At 41.0% G+C, this 20,575-nt stretch overlaps 1 protein-coding gene across 3 annotated transcripts in view; it reads left to right on the top strand.

The window, feature by feature from the left end:
- The window catches only part of plxna2 (plexin A2), a 166,775-nt gene that overhangs the window by 130,500 nt on the left and 15,700 nt on the right, over positions 1-20,575 (top strand). For all 3 annotated transcript variants that reach the window (XM_086278460.1, XM_086278458.1, XM_086278459.1), the window contains 9 exons: positions 5,338-5,577; positions 6,361-6,504; positions 6,979-7,213; positions 8,710-8,852; positions 10,171-10,439; positions 17,395-17,461; positions 17,572-17,718; positions 18,398-18,557; positions 19,962-20,065. In XM_086278460.1, coding sequence (XP_086134586.1) covers positions 5,338-5,577; positions 6,361-6,504; positions 6,979-7,213; positions 8,710-8,852; positions 10,171-10,439; positions 17,395-17,461; positions 17,572-17,718; positions 18,398-18,557; positions 19,962-20,065 — 1,509 coding nt within the window. The remainder of the gene's footprint in view (positions 1-5,337; positions 5,578-6,360; positions 6,505-6,978; positions 7,214-8,709; positions 8,853-10,170; positions 10,440-17,394; positions 17,462-17,571; positions 17,719-18,397; positions 18,558-19,961; positions 20,066-20,575) is intronic.

Genomic DNA, 20,575 nt, shown 5'->3' on the forward strand with positions numbered 1-20,575 from the left:
GTTTACTTAAATTTTTTTTGACCATCTCACCTCCCACCTACTTGGTGTTTTATTTACACTGCTCTCCTGACTCCCGAATACCATTTTCACTTGTTTGAGAAAAGATAAAGAGGCAGCTGGAGGACAGTAGAAGTTGACCAAGACTATAAAAGGTTCAGTGGGGAAAATGTTAGAGGTGTGCATGGTTGGAGGCAAGAAGGCTCATAATGACTTTCAATGGAAGATTAACTGCAGTCAGAAGTCTTTGGTCAGCATAAAGACCGCTTGTATAATCAAAGACTTGTCTGAAGGAAATCGTTACAAATTGCATTTGAGCCCCTGTCCTGGGGGTCCTTGTTTAATTAAGAGGATGGGATTTCCTCTCTGTGGTCTGCTATAAGGTGGAGAGGGCAGATGAATACGATAAAGGGGAGTTTGAGGAACAGAGAGTGGTGAGCCCATTATTGTGTATCTGTTTAGTTTCTGTGCGTCTTTTGTAAAATCAATTTTCACACATGCACTATGGCCCTGACCCACGCTGCACATTACCGAGCAGGGATGTAAGTAAGAACTGAAGCTGAAATCATTTGGGGTAATTAGGTCCATGTAATGGCTAATTCTGGTGTAAAAATAGAGCAGTCAATTTTTGAGAATTCACAGTGAGTGAGTGGGCATCATGTATCCTGCCTCTAGATTGGCATCATCCCGTGGCAGCATGGTAGCTCAGTGGTTAGCATTTGCTTGCTTCACCGCACAAGATTTCTTGATCTCAAGACATTTCCTGATGCCGCCAGTGAAAACACAATCTGTACTCACTCTGTGCTAATGCAACATGGCCTAAGATTCTCAAAAACTAACATCTAACTGTGGATAATTGCCAGAATATGTGGCGTGAGTTCTGCTTTGCAAGACAACATCAGAAGACTTGACAAATACACACTATACATTTTCTGATATATGGAAAAAACACACTAGTTTGGAAATATTTCAGTCTCACACCTTAAATTTTCAATATACACAATGTTTAAAAACATCATAAAATAGAATTTCACATTGATGCAGGGATGCACAAAACCATCCTCAAAGCTATCCTTCACATACACAATTCCCTATAGATTTACTCTCATTGCATTTCCAACTTACTGTCTCTAAATTAGCTGTCTAAAATTGGCCTTAAGTGTCTCTCTTGTTTAATGAACATTTCTGGAATGAAAACCATCATTCTGTTCCGAGGTTTCTGAGCTCCAGGATCCTCGTGCGAGATACTGACATGCAGACCTTATGTGAAGTAAAAGACACATAAGACACTGTTTTTATATTTGGAGGAGAGAAAAACACTTGATGAGTGAGACAGAGAAAATCTGGTGAAATGGAATTTGACTTGTGTGTGGGTGCCGTAGTGTCTGATATGTCAGTTTCCAAATCTTTGAAAGCGAGTTGTTCATCTCCACCCTGCCTCGTCTCATCCAACTCCCCACCTAGTGCCTCGCAAAAGACGTCACCGTCTTGACTGCCCCCACAGCCACAGAGAATGAATTTCTATTAAATGCTAAGGTTACAATTACCCATCCTTCATCCCACCCTCCCAGGCCCTTCTACCCCTTTCCCTTTTTGTCACGGGAGGAAGGCAAACAGCACAGAAGCCTATAGCAATAAGAGCTGCTGTCTGTCAGCCAGCCTTCAAATGATCACCTGTCTTCCACTAAATTGCTTCTCTTCTCTCCCTCCCTTGTGTCACCTGCATAGATTCACAAAGAAACCAGGAAAGAGGAAAAAAGACAATTTTCTTTGTGAAATGCTCTGTATCTGTCACTGGATTCGCAATTGAAACATTTATCATGATCTTGATTAAAGCTAAAAGGGTTATTTCCCAGCTCTAGCATATTTCCCTGTCCCATACTTTAGATGCCTGGACTGAGTGTCGGGCTTTGGCATGTCAGGTACATTTACGGTTACTACTGAACATAAAAGGTGTTCAGCATGAGTGTACTGATTGCTCTGCCTGATTGCGAGAGGAGGCTGCAGATCACTGCATAATTAGATTCACATTTTTAGAATTATTTTGCATATTAAGCTATAGAAATTATGTATCCTATAATGCTATACGTGATTTTAACAGTATTAGCATCATGAGCTGATTATTGATCGATATTTATGGCATTATAAATGTCCAAAGTCTCAAAGGCTAGCACTGCTTCCATGGTGGCATTTCTTCTGTGTACTTCTGTAACTAGCTTCAAACAAAACGAAAACCTTTCACCATATGAAACAGTGCTTATGGGATAAATTGGTTTCTGGCTCCACTAGCTAACAGCCACACAGATCTTGGATAGATTGATTAGAGCTGAAGTTAGACTTAATGCCAGTATTAGCAGTTGGCTGGAACAGCAGGCAGGCAGGAAAATAGACATAGTGTAGGAGTAACCAAGTATAGGAACAGCAGAATAACCAGTGACTAGCTATCAAACGTTAGCCTTCAGATGACCTTTGACTCTGTGAAGCCATCGTATTTTTTCCATCTCTACAGTCAGCCAGTCGTATCTTCGCTGGCTCTGACTCTCTCTCTTACCACTACCCTGGCCAGAGACCTTTGAATGATTGAGTGGGCTGTATCCACACAGTAGATCATGGTAATATATTCAGCCAGAGGGGTTGGAGTGTTACTGCCTTAAAACACCCTGGCTCTATCCAACAGTAGAGAAAGAAGACAAATGAGACCGAGATTCCAATTATTTTCTCTTTCTGTTGACCTCAATTCACTTTATCAATGCTGTAAATCTTGTAGCTTCTTTTGCCACATGGCCTACAGGAAGAGATGTACCATTTGTATTTGACAATTAATTGTAAAGTTTTACTGCTTTACTGTTATGACTGAAGCAATCATTGATGAGACGTAGATGGAGTGTAGGAAAACAAGCTTGTAATTCAGAATTTGGGACATATCTAATATCCAGATCTGCTAAAAGGAAGAAATACTGCAAAGGTGTCATGTTGCCCTACGCAGAGGGGAACCAAAGTATCATTTTTTAAAATAATCTCGCATTGCCCCATTTACCCATCGCTACAGTACTCACCCATCACTTTGGATTTGGATGTTACGCTCACTGAAAAATATCTGACATTATAGGAGCAGTTTCCTGGCAGGATTTGGTGAAAGAAAAGATTTAAGAAAGAGAGCGAGAGAGCATAATAGGAAAGTGAGGACAGTGCAAAAAAAGCCCACAGTATCCATCCACGGCAGAGCAGATGGTAGTCAGAGCTTTAGTTGACTTGCAAATGCCTTACTGTTCCATCCCAGGAGTCACAAGGATCGTGTTGGCCCATATGGACCTGTCTATACTGTGTAATGTGTCATTATGCTAACATTAAGAAAGCAGTCTATATCAACTAAACTGGAAGTCTTCTGTCCAATCAACCTTTAACCCTGATTTAAAAACAGAACATACTGTTTTCATTGGTTAATTTGACCTATTTCACTCTGTGATCATATGGGCTTACACGTTAAACAGCCAGGATGACCACATTGAAAGCTCGATGGCTCAGCAGTACAAATATGAGTGGATAAAATTAATTAACTTGATCTATTCATATAGCACTATATTTGCTCTGTAATCACTCAGAATCTTTTGAGTCTCTGAGTGGTACCATTCACACAGTTTTCTTCCTGCTGGCTTGTATTTGTGGATGTGGAACTATGCTGTGCAGATTTTAATAGTTAATTCAAGCTCACTTTGAAGTGACATTTCTGCATGATAAAACATCTGAAAAAAAAATTTATTCTGATTTCTTTTTTTATGCTGTAACTTTTTAGTTGTTAATGGGATTTCACAGAACCTAAAGATGTGAAAGTATGTCATGTGCTATCTATTTTCATGAGCTTATCTTTCTGCAAAGCTAATGCACTGCTACTGTGCTTTGTAAAATATAGAAATTAAAAGAAAATTGACAAAACTTAAGAACAGTTTCACACACACACACATGCACACAGAGCTATATTCCAGATATGTTGCTAAGACTATTGCATCATCACCCAGGTTTTGCAGCAAATGCAGATTTCCAGGCAGCTAGTCAGTCAATTATACATTCGCATAACTGATTTAAAATGCATCACCAAATATCAAGTCCCTTTTCAATTAAAAGCAGCAAACATTAACTTTTTAAAATGTGAGAGTTTTTGCTGCTTTCACTTTCTATTATTGTATCGTTATTGCTGCAAACCAAAGATATTTGGTTTAAACTATTCATCAGACCCCAGAAAATGTCCCTTTTCAATGCGCTCAACTACTGACAGTCACTTGTATCATTTTCTGACTTTAGATAGGCTAAATGATAAAAAGAGATAATCAATTATTTGAATCCGTAGTTGCATTTTTAGGGACGGTGTGTCCAAGTTGTATCTGAATTTATTTTAAGAATGAGATTCAAGGCTACATAGTGAACACAATCTTCAGTCTATTTCCGAGGGCAAACTAAATAAAGATGCCAGTCCCTTCTTCCACCTCTGCGATCACACTCCTGCAACTTAGCTTGCACCATGCTGGCAAAATCCAATTGGTGTACCCTACACAGAATGAGTTTGCATCGATCTTTCTGGCTTTCTCTGGAGCACGAGACAACAGGTAGGAGGCGTGGTACTCGCTAGCGTTCACCACCTTTGATGATATTTACCTCTAATTAAGTTTCTTCCCCAGAGAGAGAGCTGGGAGGGAGTGAAAGGAGATAAAAACCTCTCGGAGCAGAGTGCTGTGCAGCAATCAATCCTCTCTCCCCTTCCCTCTAGAGCTAAGACGGGGAGGATGGATGGAAAGCAGGCCTCTCATCTGGGCAAACTTGAGAGAAGTAATAAAAGACCCATAGCTCAACCTCTTCCAGAGGAGACAGAGGAGAAATGCCTCCATCCTTTTGTGGTTGTTGGCCTGCAGTGTTTTTTAGTGAGGCTGTTGGAGCAATTTATTTTCAATTTTATAGAGGCTTCCTCTACAATAAAGATGGATTTAATGACAGAAAATAAATCCTATTTTTCTGAAAAGTATTTGGCCTTTATAGGTCAATTATAAGGCTGGTGAGCACGCCACAGGGTTCATGTTGAAACCAATGTGTTTCAGTTAGGATCGCACTTTAGGTTACAGAACACAGAGGATGGAGCAGATTATAGAACCAGAAGAAAAAGAGAAATCATAGCTTTTCTGAGCTGTTCAAGTTTATTCTGGATGACTGAATTGCAACTCTTCTTTCATTTAAAGGGCCACAGGCTATCATTTCGTGATGCGTTGATTGTTTCAGTGCAACACATCCCAGTAGCATCACAGAAAGTTTCTTCATAACATTTTTTCTCTTCTCTTCGTTCACTCTCTCCAGGTGTGTAAAGTATTGAACACCACCAGCATGAGCTGCTTTGCTCCTTCTTTGATGGCAGAATACCATCCAGGTTTGGACACCGTGAAGCATGCGGACGAGTTTGGATTCATCTTCAACAACGTCCAAGCGCTGCTGGTCTACAACAACACTAACCTACTCTACTACCCCAACCCCTACTTTGAACCGCTCAGCACCACAGGCATCCTTGAGCAAAAACCAGGCTCACCCATCATTCTCAAGGTAAAGGAAATGCAGGATGGATTCACTTAATTCTCGGATTAAAGCCCCAATATAGACCTATCATAATATTTATCATTCGTATTCTGCTGCTAAGTGGTCATTTCCATATACTCATATGTTTTTCTCTAGTTCATTTTTATATACAAGTCCTATTATCTGGATGCTTCCATGTGTAAAAAATCAAAATCTGTATGGCATTCGCTTTCATAGATGCTTTGAAGCTTTGTTGAACTTCCCTTGTAGTGAACCCCTCTGGAGATTGTGTTCACCCTTTTGTTGCATCTCCCTGTTTGCCTGCATTTGTAATTGGTACAATCTCTGCTCCATTCTTGGCCAGGTCACTGTTGGAAAATACATTTTTCAACTCAATTAAAAATAAAAGATATGATGAAATAATATCCTTGGGAAAGATTTTAATTCCTTTTTCACTCAGTCATTATTGTGTTTGTATAGTAATTATAGTTAGTTGTATGTTTTGGGGGTTTTTACTGGTATTTTTTACCTGATAGATGGAGAGCAAGGAATTTGTCAAAATATATATTTCAATCCTTTTTCCTGATTACCAGCTGCTCCCACTGTAAAATATATCAGCCTGTCTGATCTTGGTATGGAATCCTATTGAGTGGCAGCTGTGCCCAAACCTAGGGATTTAATTTGTACTGTATTCAGGTGACATATCAGTGTGGTGCATTAAAAATAATGTTTGATTTTTGTTTATGTGTGTGTGTGTCTGAGTTTATCTTTAAATTTTACACCCCTCTGTTCATTGCTCTATGCCCACAGGGCAGAAACCTGGTTCCTCCAGCATCAGGAGGGGTGAAGCTTAACTACACAGTACTAATAGGAGAGACTCCCTGTTCTGTCACTGTGTCTGAGAGCCAGCTGCTGTGCGAGCCTCCCAACCTCACTGGGCAATACAAAGTCATGGTCAGTACTGGTCTGTTCTGGTGTTTTGTTATGGACCTAACTTTCTTTCCAACTTACTTTCCATCTATCCCTGTATTTGCAATTTCTTCTTTATAATAGTCAACCTCTAAGCTCTATTATTTGTGTTCTCATCATTGTTAATTCAGCTGAAGAAAAGGGGTCGAAGCGAGAGCAGCATGGTTGTGCTCTACATGTCAGAAGGTTCTGCCACAATCCACCGCAATTATTCTTATTTACCCACTTGCTTATTGAATGCAATGTTCGTACTATTTCCCTCTCAACGTGATAATGGTCATGTATTTGCAGGCAGTTTCAGCAGACAATATTTGAAAAGGTTTTGGTCTAATTTTCAATATTTGGTTGGCTTAGTCATTTCTGTAAAACAACAATCATGTAACATACAGCTCAACTGCATGTTTTCAATCGCTCTTTTAGTTTTAACAGTCTCATTGTGACTCTTGCCTTTCTTGACAGGTTCAAGTAGGTGGTCTTCACGTATCTCCAGGTGCCGTGCACATCATGTCTGACAGCCTGCTGACCCTACCGGCCATTGTTAGCATCGCTGCAGGTGGCGGTCTTCTCCTTATCATCGTCATCCTCGTCCTGATCGCCTACAAACGAAAATCGCGTGAAAATGATCTGACCCTTAAGCGCTTGCAGATGCAAATGGACAACCTGGAGTCACGAGTTGCCCTAGAGTGCAAAGAAGGTTAGTGTTAGTGTAGAATAGTAGATACAGACTTAAATGTTTGTTAAGTGCTTTGCTTAACCAATAGGCTTCTTTATCACTCAAAACAAATAAAAAGCATAAATATGTGTATGTGTTACTCAAATCAATCAGAGCTGTCTGCATGTTTTAAGTAATTATCAACATTACGTCAAATCTGGATCATCCTTGTTTTTTATCACAAAAGATTAACTTATTTAGCCCTCTATGTGACCTTTTTCATCATGGAGTAGTTTGCATGCTGGAAGCGATTTTTCATACAGCTAACATGAACTCTAAACATACAGGAACCGAACACACATTAGATATGAGACGCACAAACGTTCAAACTGTATTTTAAATTCTGCTGTAATTCTACAGTCATGTCTTCATAGCAGGTGTTTGTGTTCACGCTTTGTATGTCTGTATATATTTTTGTAACCATGATATGTTAAAACAAAAGTGAGCACTGATTGCTCTAGTTTTATTTTAGATGTGAGCGTCACATCATTTCCACATCGCTACATTGAAATAAACACCGTTGATTACTCCTACTGTTATCATTGGGGTTATTTTAGCTAGTCTGTGGCAAAAGTGAGGTTTAGGTCTGACAGTGTTGAGGCGATTTCATCAGCCAGAGGGGACCTTATTACTTATCCCCTCCAGCCACCCCTGATCAGCTGCCCCAATGTTATTATGTAGTAATAGAACACAATGGTCCAATGACAGATACAGACAGACGGGCACATAGAGTAGGCAAACAGAGGGAATCATACACAGGTAGCCTTAGGACAGAAGAAGATTAATGTTTTAACCATTAGCATTGGCCTGGCGAGTACTTCCCCGCAGGGTGGATTTAGATAGCTACCAGAGTTCCTCCTTATGAGTGTATATATACACTGTGAGTCCATGTGTTGGTGTGTAAACCAATGTGTCACAGGGGACTTTGGTACCAGGAGGTGAGGGCTAAGACTGGTTAGAGATGGTGGGGTTTTGAGGAGGGTTTTAGGAGACGACTGCTGCTCCTGTGATAGGCTGCAGGCAGGGAGCCTCCCCAAGGGCGGCAAAGCAAGGCAACAGAGCCGTGGGCTTGAACCAGAGTCAGTCAGGATGGAGCCAATTAACTAGTGCTCACCTGCAGCTTCACACTGAGATGCCACACTCTTTGGGGCCTTTGCTTCAGCCAATTTACTGGGTGGTAGATAAAAATGAGTAAGAAAAGGAGGTTTGTGTGTATATGTGTGTGAAAAGTGAATGTAAAAGAGGGAGGGAGAGAGATCTATTTTTTTAGAAGAGAGATGTAAAATATTGAGTTCCTCTGACATGAAGACTATCTTGAGCGTTCTGTCATCTTCATCATAGCAGCAGTAAGCCCCATGAAGATAAGAAGGATTCACATATATGGTCCTTGGGGATTAAATAACAGTTTTATTTTCAGGATGCCTTTCCCAAGCGCTCCCTTCAACTTGTCTCGTTTCTCTGCCTTCCTTCTCTTCTAGCCTTTGCCGAGTTACAGACAGACATCAATGAGCTCACCAGCGACCTCGACAGAGCTGGTATCCCCTATCTGGATTACAGAACCTATGCCATGAGGGTCCTCTTCCCCGGCATAGAGGATCATCCTGTCCTCAGAGAACTGGAGGTAACTATGACCAGAGTGCAAGAGAGAGATACATTTTTAAAAAAGAGAGGAAGGACGAGGGAACTTCAGTTTGAGCTGAAATAAATACATAAATATACAAAGTGGACAAAAGAGAGAGAGCCAAACGGCATGTCTGCCCTGACCACTTCTCCCATAGGCTAACCGTAAGTGGGAAATTGCTGAAGGGGGGAAAGGATACCAGTGTGCCATCTATCCTTTCTACACTCTGATCTCACACGCACACACACAGTCAGTCAGGCTGGGCAGCATACACATACACACATATATATATATATATATATATATATATATATATATATATATATATATATATATATATATATATATATATATATATATATATATATATATATATATATATATATATATATATATATATATATATATATATATATATATATATATATATATATATATACACCTCACATGCAAGCTCCCTCATGGAAAACAGGGTCTCAGCACATGGCTATTTCATCCACCAGTGGCTGCAGTATGAGGGGTAATGAAGTGAGTAATTCCCAATCCTCAAGCAGAACTTTGGGTTCTTCCAAGGGGGGGAAAAACTGGCTGGTTAACACTTTTTCCTCCTCTTCGAGGGGCCAGAGTAGTGCTAGGAAATGACTTTATTTTATGTTGTTGAGACTGGTGTCCAGAGGATGAAACTATCAGGGATAAGAAGATTAATCATAGTAGAGATTAAAGTCAGCAGTGTGAGTCAGGCTAACTAGCCAGGTGTAGTTAGTTAAGTGGATAGTTGCTCAGGTAAGGCTAGCCGTGTTTGCAAGAGATCAAAGGAAATGTAATGTCACATCTTAGAGCAGTGGCATTTGGTGAGTCACATAAATTTGGCATTGCCTGCCAGAGGACCCATATTTTTATGCAAACTTCAGAAAAACAGTCATGGGTGCTCAAACAAGTACAAAGCGAATATTACTTAGATTGTTTTACCCTGAAAGCTTGTTTAACATTTAATTTGAAAGTGAAGTGACAGCTAACTCGGTGTACAATGCTTTTTTTTTACTGGGACCCGGTCAATAATTGATTAAGATCTTCTCAGTTACTCATCATGAGCCAGAGCTTCTTTCTGCCTGAGGTGAAACATGAGTAAAGATTTTGGTGCCTTTGTAAAAAATCTTTATTTTTTGTGAGGCAAGGTCACAAAGAAAGTTAAAGAGCAACAAACCTTTTCAACCAATATTTCAGCAATGTATCATTAAAGGTGTTACTAAACAAATTCCTGCTTGATACTCATTAGCCTTAACTCATGCACTGTTGTTGCCTCTTTTTTTCGGTGCAGGTGTCAGGTAATGGCCAGCAGAACGTGGAGAAGGCCCTGAAGCTGTTTGGCCAGCTCATCAACAACAAAGTGTTCCTGCTCACCTTCATCCGAACACTGGAAATGCAGCGCTCTTTCTCCATGAGGGACCGCGGCAATGTGGCCTCACTTATCATGACTGCCCTTCAAGGACGACTGGAGTATGCCACCGATGTCCTTAAACACCTGCTGTCAGACCTGATTGACCGCAACCTGGAGAGCAAGAACCATCCCAAACTGCTGCTGCGCAGGTAACACGGCAATAATGTTCCTTCATGATATAAAGACTTGAATCGTGCCCAACTGAACTTAAACCTTACTTGTTTGTTCCATCTTATTATAAAGCTTCAAATAGTTAAACGAAGAAATGAATGAACACTAAATAAGATAAACAAAGGCCTCTCTATTGTGCACAATTGTAATGAGAATGCCTTAATCCTCGGTAATGCTGTTTGTTTGGCATAGCTTTATAATATTGAGCCAGAAAGGATAAAAACACACAGCATTACTGTTTATCCCCTCATATGCGATGCTGTTCTTTGATAGCTATGTAGATAACAAAAACAGAACGTTCATTAGCAAAAGAAGAGGTGCAGCATCATATAACGTTTTTAGACAGATGGATAGGTTTTGATAACCTTTTTCTCATGTTTCTTGTGCATTCCTATTTCCCCATGTTTCCATGTAGACACTTCACAGAATCACACTTGTAATTAGTGTTATGGAACTTGTACATCTGCAGCACAATGAGATAAACAACATGCAATATTTGCACGAGGAGCAACATCTGAGTTCTCTGCATAATTCCACATTCCCTCTAGCTTCCCTCTTTCCCACCGCTCTCTCTAAATACCAGTGTCACTCTAACTTATCCTCCGAGCTCAGGCTCTTTATAAAACATTTAAGTGGTTCAGCTGAACTTTTTTCCCTGTGTATCAAATGTACATTGTTTCTCTGGGAAGTTAGAATGACGTGTTAAAACTTTAAACACCTACTAAGTTCCTGCTCAGGTTTCCGCAGCTGCTTTTGGCAAACAAAGTAGCTTAAAAAATATGTGCAAAGTCCGTCACAGTCCTTCGTAAAGCCTGGCTGCTCTGTGCATGATTTTGACTATGTTTACTTTACTTAATAAGATGAGACCGTGAGACCAGGCAGCTGCTTTGTTTCCAAACATCCTTTTCTGCTGTTAATGCTCCTTATTTCAGATACATTTAAGAAATGTTTCTATTTTTTATTTTTTTTTTAAGTCACGTTAATAGTCGAGCTTAAATTACTGCCAGATAGAAAAAACCCTGCATATTGACAGAGGAATTGACTAAAGCATCACAGCATCAAATGGACCTGGATTAAGCTGTTATTTTACATGACAATAGGGCTCCATGTCACCTCTAAGTTTTCATTATCCGTTTCATTATGTTCTTATTAGGAACACAGTGGTACATAATCCTCGGGTCCCGCCTTTGTAGCCTGGAGGGCTAAATGTCCTATAGTTTTTACATTTCAGTCCCCATTTTTATGAAAAATTTAAGGGATTAGTGATTTGACATGGCTCTTTGCTGTTGTTGTCTTCCTCGTTGCCTATTTGGAGAAAAGCCGACGTGAAGCCAGCCAGCTGACTCACACACACGTTCAAACACGCTCGCACATCTGTGATGATAGTCAAATTGAACATTTCTCTAAGCAGTAATTGTGTTTGTGCAGGCCGTAGAGTGAGGCTGCTGGGCTGTGCTTTGTTGCCATTTTCCCGTTCAGCTGTTTTTTCTGTCACGTCTCCTCAGTTTGTTTTTTATTACATATAACAAGGTAGTGAAACACCTGCTATTATTCCAGCTAAGATGCCCTTTGTTTTGTTGCTTTAATAAAATAGCTGTATTTGGACAGATGCTTGTGCTTTTGTACCATGTATCTTTTGGGGTACAGTGCGTATTTCTGTAGATATCATCCTTGTTAGAACACACAGATATAAATCTGTGCTGACTATATTGGATTCCGGTGATATGAATTTCTAATGCATAATTAGTGAGCTTACACTTATGCAAAATTCACACAACTACAATAGTTCAGCAACATACATCAAGGACATCCAAGGCAACCAAATCACTTTATTCATTCAGTTCAATTCAAACCAAGTTTTCAAACTAGCAGGCTCTACAGGAGAAAACAATAAAGACAAGAGCTACAAATACTGAGAACTGGTTTCATCTGTGATGGGTTTAAGCGGCTCATCACGATCCCACAATTTAATGGTAACCAGAGTTTAATATGCAATGACCTCAAATTGTTGTTTATTAAAGATTGCAGTTGCTCGTATATGCACATCTCTGACATCAAAAGTGTATGTGTGTTTATGTGCGCATGTACAGGTATTTTAATAAAAGACGTCTGTGAAAATTCTACAGGGAACATTTAAAGCTTTACAGTGAGATGTGTTCAGAGTATGAACGCTATATACTGTAGTGTATATTTATACTACAAAACACAGCAGGTACAGTATATATGCACAGCTTTGTCATCGAACTGAGCTGTTATCTGTGCAGTAAGTTTGTGTGGGAAGCTGGAGCACCATGCTGTTACTAGCTTTTGCACAGAAAAAAGGGGAGGAGGGGTGTCGGGTGTGGAATTCTAATTAAACAACTAATAAGCCTATTAATTGAGCAGATTATACCGAGGTTTGCAAGTCTTTCCACAGATAAATTTCCAAGTTAAGTTTGCAGCACGTTCAAGATGCTGATTGTAAAAGCAGGCTCTGATTAGCATTGACACCGCACCGCCTCTTACTTCTCACCACCTCTGCCTCCATTACAGCTAATTTCTCTAGTCCTCTCAAATATTCTGTCTCTCACACGGGGAGATTATCTCCAGATAGCATGTTTTCTATATTTGAGTATTTAGTTGCTGATGCACTATCTACACTACATTGGGAATGATAATGTCAATTAATTAATATCCTTGTGCAGTTTCAAGGTATGCAGCTTTCTTGTTAAGTGTGCAGGTTTAAAGGTGGGTTAAATGGAACAGCATGTTAAAGAAACAGCCCTCTTCCTTAAAACGTGTAAGGTGTCTGCACAGATCTGATGGTGCATTTACTAACTGTAGACGTGAGGATATATGGACTAATATGTATATAACTTTAATAAATATGCAGCTAGCAATTTAAAAAAAATATTTCTGATCTTTGACACTGAACGGGTTAAAGAATTATGTCACCGACTTAAAATGAATCCGTGTGACATGCCTCTTGGCAGAGTAAGCATAAAAAGTAAACCATTGCCATCTGCAGTATTTGAGGAAGTAGTTAACCTCATTGTAGCTGAAAGGAATACAACACAGCTCTTGTCACTGAGAAAGTTTGATGGTAGGTTGAATGTCTCTGAAAGCCAGGGGGGAATTTGGAAATCTTATACACCAGTTGCAATGCGACATATACGCAGTTTTTACTCTTAAGCTCAGCAGAGTGCCAGGCCCCATTTTACCATCAATCATATCAGACTAGTGAAAACAAATTATAGCACATTGTACATTATCTTGCATTTATGCAGCATATATCATCCCCAGTCAGTTAAGTTCCTGGAATCATATTTGAAGGGTGCACTCGTGCTCTTTTGAGGGTTGTTTTTCAGAGAAACTCCTGTCTGTTTGGTATTTAAAGATTTCAAATACCTTCTGTTGTCTTTGCCTTGATAAGGAATGATTTTGGCTCACAGTCACTTTCATTCTCCTAAAAGCTTTTTGAAAGTGATATCTAAGCTTTGTGTTTGATTTTAACACTCTTCAGTGCGCTAAGTGGAGTTGATGAAGCACCCCATATTGTTTGGATTGTATTTACCACCATTAGTGCTCTTGTGTTCACGTTCTCTCTGTGTCCTATCGTTCCAGTTCTCCCATTCTCTATATGTACCTTGTCCTCTGGCCATCTTTCTGCCCCTCCAGTTTCTCAGACTTTTACAGATTAAATGACCCCTATCAAAACATGCTTTTTTATGCATTAAAGTCTCTTCTCCATTGTCTCCATCTATAAGTTTTCTCAAAGCCTCTTGATTTACCCAGTTTCACTTTCTCTTCTTTATAATGCTCTTTTAATGGAATCACTGAACATTGCTTCTATCACCTTGAGACTTTTCAATCTTGTATTATTTTTCTCCTACGCGTTTTTGTAATGAGATTTCCGCCCATGCAGAGCAATGGAGTACAGCATTATTAAGAGAGTGAGTATTGTGTTTGGCATTAGTTTCACTGAAAGACATTCAACTGGCTGCTAAAATAGCCCCCCCAGTCCACCCTAGCTGCCATTAGGAGACCAGAGATGGGGCCTGTCTTAAGCACTATGTGGGATAATGAAATCCTGATGTTCATTAATGAAACTCAATTAATAGAAAGAAGGAAGTGGAGGCAGATGAGAAGGAGGACAAGAAGAGAAGGAGAAGGAGGAGAACAAAGGGCTCCCCCCCGCCCGACATCCAAGTGAAGAGATATTAAAGGGGAGTCAGCACAGCCCCCTCACAAAGGCTTTATTTGACTTCCTTCTTTGAGACTTGCTGAGCTTATTAAAATACTTAATAGGTTCCATTAACTTCTAACACACTCAAGTCTCATACAGGCAGGGAGGGGCACATGGTAAGCATGAGGTGGGGGGTATAAAGAGGGGTGAATTCTTGTAGAGGAAGGAGGGCAATTACTCAGGGATTTGGAGTATTGTCCAAAAAACTCCACAATACCTTCAAGTTTATTCAGCATGAAAACACAGCCTCAGGCTCTTATGGATCCTTATTATGTTTTCAAATTACTTTTTTGAAACCTTGGAGAAATACTTTGTGTGTTTCTCTATGTATGTATTCTCTCTGTTGTGTAGATATAGTGCTGTGCAAAAGTCTTGAGCCACCCCTTATTTCTTGGTATTTTGCTTCCAAAGAGCCAGATTTTTCTTATAGTTTTAAACGGTCTTAAGCAACAGTTCCTCAGGCTTTCTGCAGGTCTTTCAAAGTTCTCCATTTTCAAAGGAATGTGTTTATGTCCAATGCATGTCCTTTGGAATGTCCTCAAAAAGCCTAGAGAACTACTTAAAGAAATTATGAGAAAGGTTGCGTAAAAATTCAGGCTGTGCTGAAGAATAAAAGTGGTCATAACACTTTCAAGCTTGGTAGAGTTGTACAATGTCTATTTTTGCCTTATATATTTTATTTCCATTTATATCTACATATTTCAGTAAATCGGTGGACCTATTTTCCATAAATAAAATAAGTGGTGCGAGACTTTTGCACAGTACTGTACGTATATGGAATGACAAAGAGGACAGAACAATAGAGCTTGTATGTTTTCCCCCAAAGAGAATGCATTGTCACACACACAGACATACATGCACAGAAGCGTGCAATCTTTCAGCTCCTCAGCATTGTTTACTCCCTCATCCTGTACCTGAAACTGGGTGAACTAATGTACACGCTCCCCCCGCTGGCACATCGCACTTCAAATAAGCTGTCACACAAGTCTCCATCCTCTCAACAAGCTGCCAATAGACTGGCCAGCACTCTCGTTGGCAGGGGAATAGCCTCCAGGCGTGGAAGACAACATCACAATTCGACCGCACATCATTCAAAACAAAATATAACCTCTGCTCTTCTGTCCTGGAGCTGAAGGAAAGTTTTGTATTTGCAAGTAAAAAATAGACCAATACCTCATTCAATCTCAATTTAATGAGAGAGAAAGAATGACTGACGCTTTATCTCGTCTCACTGACTAAATTGTTGGCTCTTGTAACCTCGCTGGTTCACACAATCCTGCTGGGACTTCTGCGTTGGTCCCAGACTCTTGCTCATAGCCTTCAAACACGACTTAACGCAATTATCTCCACAATAGTCATAATCTCCCTTCAGGTCCATTCAGAGCCTGAATAGGTATAATCATGCCTAGCACTATTGAGGAGACGGAAGCCTTCTAACTTGTCTTTAATACCTGGCTGCTCCGATTCCAGCTAATCCCCAGTTCAGCACAGTATGCTATAAAGACCTTCCATCATATCCACCAGAGTAATCACAGTAATTTCCTGCTACATTAAGAGGGTCATTTTTTCCACTGCACTGTCATTTAAATTGGCAATGCTCATGGACAGACTGACTGGCAGTGATCATTCACGGCCAGGTGACAATCGCAGGCTTCAAACAGCAGTGCAGTCCTATGGGGCGCTTTACCATGGCATGTTAACTTGTGATTAGTGTTGATAGTAGCTATGTTAGAGCTAGCAGGAGGAATGACACTGACGATAATACAGGCCAAAGCTAGCTGTTAAAAAAACAGTTTGTGTTCCAAAACAGCTTGGTATTGGTGTGTTCCAGGTAGCATTTTTAAATCTCTTTGCAGGAAGCCTTGTGCAGTCGTCAAATAACAACAGAGTAAGGTAGAAGCGCTTTTACTAGATGAGGTGGAAGCTACTTGTTGTTATTCATCTCAGGTGCTTGTCCACCCAGAACTAACCCTTTCATCTATGCTTCATGCTCGTTAACCATTCCCACCTGGCTGGATTCTGTTTTTTATTTAAGTGCAGCTTCTGCTTCTCTAGTGTCCCATAATGGTGCTAATGAGGCAGTGGGAGGATGTTTGTCTGGCATTCAGAGAAAGATATGAGTCGAAATTATAAAGGAGTCATACACTGTCCTCTCATGTTCTCTGTGATAGAAATAGTCGAGGGGTCATTGCACACTTGTGTTTTTTCATGCCCAATCAAGCCCGGCAGTGCGCTGTACCCCCTGTGTGATTGACTGGGAAGGGAGAGGAGGTACGGAGGAGGAAGAAGAGAGGAAATGAGAGGAGAGGAGAACGTTTTGGCTGTGATCAGGCGTTACCTGGCAGTGACAGCACTCGTCTCTCTCAACAGCTGAGGCTTGTCACAGCTGCTGATGTCCCACTGTGTTGAACCACACGTGAATAATCAAGCTCGCACACATTGGCTCACACTCATGCATACTCAATCACGCACACATACACACAGGCCATACACGTACATGCACAAATGCCCGCTCTCTGATCTGCTCTGTTCACTCACTGTGACCACAGACTGACATCCATGATGTCTGTCTGTGGTCAGTGATGTCAAGATACCCTCCCTGTAGTTTATAACCTTATAACCTCCTGAAATATTAAACTCTTTCATACTAAATGTTTTGAAATAAGATTTTAAAAAGTAACATTTAGACTTTTTTAATGCATTTTCAGGACAGAATCGGTTGCAGAGAAGATGCTGACAAACTGGTTCGCTTTCCTCCTTCACAAGTTTCTCAAGGTTAGTCCAATACAGTGATAGTTTGTTTTGTTTATTTTGATATCTTGAAAAATCTGATGTTACATGCTGTTCTCATGTGCGAATCTGTGGATTTGTTTGTGTGTGTGCAGGAGTGTGCTGGGGAGCCTCTGTTCATGCTGTATTGCGCCATCAAGCAGCAGATGGAAAAGGGGCCCATCGACGCTATCACTGGAGAGGCCCGTTACTCCCTAAGTGAAGACAAGCTCATCCGCCAACAGATCGAGTACAAAACCCTGGTAAGTCACACTTCACCAGCCTCACAGGAACTGTGCACACTGGCTCAAAGGCATACTGAAGTACAGGTTGTGCTTCACTAAGAAACGTCTAAGTAACATTGTGGCTAAAATGCTGCTCACAAGATGCACAGACACACAGACTCCAATATACCAAACAATAAATCAGATTTTAAGATGTCATAGCCATGTTTGCTATGTTGGAGTTCTTCATTCTAGTGCAGGAAGAAAATTAACTAATTATCCCACTACCTCCAGTGTTGGCCCAACATCAGAGTGGGTGGCTGTGGAGACTGGAACACACCAAACATAGCCCTCTATATACACAGACAAATGCACAGAGAAAAAAAGCACTCACAGAGTCAGCATGTGACATGACAATGCTCTGATTGCTCTGACTGGGAATTTGGCTCATTACGTGCTAACACCCCGGCAGAGCTGGAAATTGGTGTCCCGCCGAAGGTGTGAAATTAGATTTCTGGATGCCAGCAAGAGCGGAAATGGTTTTTCAAAGCTCCTGCCATGCTCCGAGGAGACTCTAATGAGGGCAAAGCTTCAAGCTGGACCAAAGTCCAGCCAGTAACAGGACACCTCAAGCTTTTTGCTCTGCTCTCACGTTTTCCCTTTCTTTGATATTTCGTCCCCTCACCCACTCTTCTCTTTTCCCTTATTTGCACTCCAGATCCTAAACTGTGTGAACCCAGACAATGAAAACAGTCCAGAGATTCCAGTAAAGGTGCTGAACTGTGACACCATCACCCAAGTGAAGGAGAAGATACTGGATGCTGTTTACAAGAACATGCCCTATTCTCAGCGGCCACGTGCTGTCGACATGGACCTCGGTAGGGCGCAAACACACACACCCGAGCACAAATAAATACACAAACACACACAACACTCACAGATGCAGCTGGCAGGTGTAAAGTCCTTCACACCCACAGATTAATGTATCAGTCAGAGAAAACCTAGCCATGTGTACAGATTATTGGTGCATTAGTGTGATAAAAGCTGTGTTCTAGCAGCCCAGCCAGGTAACCAGCTTCAGTGTACTGCTGCCAGGCTTTCTATCAAACTGACTGACAGTATGCGGCGCATCCCTCCGTCTGGCAGCTTTTACTGTTTGGTAGCGCCAATAAGACAAAGTAGATCGAGATAGAGAAGTGGGCTCGTCTTTGTGTGTGCGTGTTTGCGTTTATGATGTGGGTGTGTGAGTGGCCAACACAAGTAAGAGCTGGCAGAATGGCAAACCAGCGGCACTGCCATTTCCATCCCTTGCCTTCTCTCTGTCTCTCGTTTTCTCTTCATATGCATGAAGAGGAGAAAAAAAACACAGCTTGCTGCATACCATCCATCACTCCACAGTATCGCTCTCAGTGCATCTATTGCCTCCTTCTCAAAAATAATTGCATCTCTATAAGAGCGTCTTTTGTTCTTCAGCTTTATCTGGAGATTTGAGTGTAGGTTAGAGGGTGTGAGGAGTGTGTTATGTCAAACAGGAATATCATATGGTCATCTGGCGGATGCACAAAGTCATAGAACTTAGTGAATGAGAAGCAATTTGATGATCGCTACCAGTATGAGGCCCACAGTGGCTATCCGCTTTCCACTTTTAGCATACTTATCATTTCATTACCCCACAATGACCTGTCAGAGCTGCTGCCCTCCCACAGTGCTTATAATCTCTACCTGTTACCCCTACCTCCTATTTTTTCCTTTGAAAGGAGGTGATTTTCTCATTGCTCTTTTTTTTTTCATCCTGTCTTGTCTGCTCTCCTCTTCTTCTTTTTTTTTTTCTGACCCCGATGGGCCAACTGCTGCGTAAGTGACACAAGTACCAATTAAAGTGTGCAGCCTGACTGAATATACATCTTGCAATTGTTCGTGTGTAATGTTTAATTAAGATGCGTGTCAATCCAAGTCTGTGAGAGGAGCGCACATGCCGAGAGCCGTACAAGAATACAGGCTACTTATATCTGCTCTTTTGTGTGTGAGTGTGTGTGTGGTTGTAGAGTGCTTTTATTCTAAGCAGGTTACATTTCACCAACTGGAAGGTGAGAGTTTGGTTTAGCGTCATAGGAATTCACAGTTGCCCTGCACGGGAGCCATCTCTGGAAACACTGCATAAACCAATATTATGTAACTTCACAGCATCCTCCACATATGGTTTTAAATTATGGCTCACTATGATGTATAATTTGCACTATGCGGTTGTTCATAATTCAGTATTTGTGTTTTTGCGCTTTCAGAATGGCGCCAGGGACGAATGGCTCGTGTGGTGTTGCAAGATGAAGACATCACAACTAAGATTGAAAATGACTGGAAGAGACTCAACACTCTCATGCACTACCAGGTAAACACACACAAATGCTTTAGAGCAACATTCCTCCTAATCACTCTCAAACTTTGCTTTTTACATCTTAAAACACCCCCGTCTCATTTTAGTTCCTGATGTGGATTTTACCATTCAAATTGTGCCGCACACTTTGGCAAACTTTGATGTTTCCTGCTCTTGACTTTTAGGCAGCCAATTTTCCACCCCTCATTTGCATGCCCATGCCTGGTGTAATCCAAGTGACTCTGAATAGAGGACAATTACTGTACAGGTGGCAGGAGAGATGAACTCTCAGCATCTCAGTTGACACTTCTCCCCCCTCCCTGGAGAGATGAAGCTGCTCCAGTGGGGAGGAAAAGCAGCTCTCCTTCTTTCATTTTCCCTCTCTTTCTTTCCCCTCTCTCTGTCGTTCTCTGACTTCTATGCTGGCAACAATTAGTCCCGCTGTGACTGCCTGCTTCTGTCTCTTCAGTTCTGGAACCTCCTTTCACACCCCACAATTTGAGAGCCCATGGGCGAACCTGTTGC

This window comes from Aulonocara sp. 'chitande type north' Nkhata Bay, linkage group LG20 (assembly GCF_057382095.1).
Source record: "Aulonocara sp. 'chitande type north' Nkhata Bay isolate Kocher_YH1m ecotype deep benthic linkage group LG20, A_spYH_male_GT1.1, whole genome shotgun sequence".
NCBI lineage: Eukaryota > Metazoa > Chordata > Actinopteri > Cichliformes > Cichlidae > Aulonocara > Aulonocara sp. 'chitande type north' Nkhata Bay.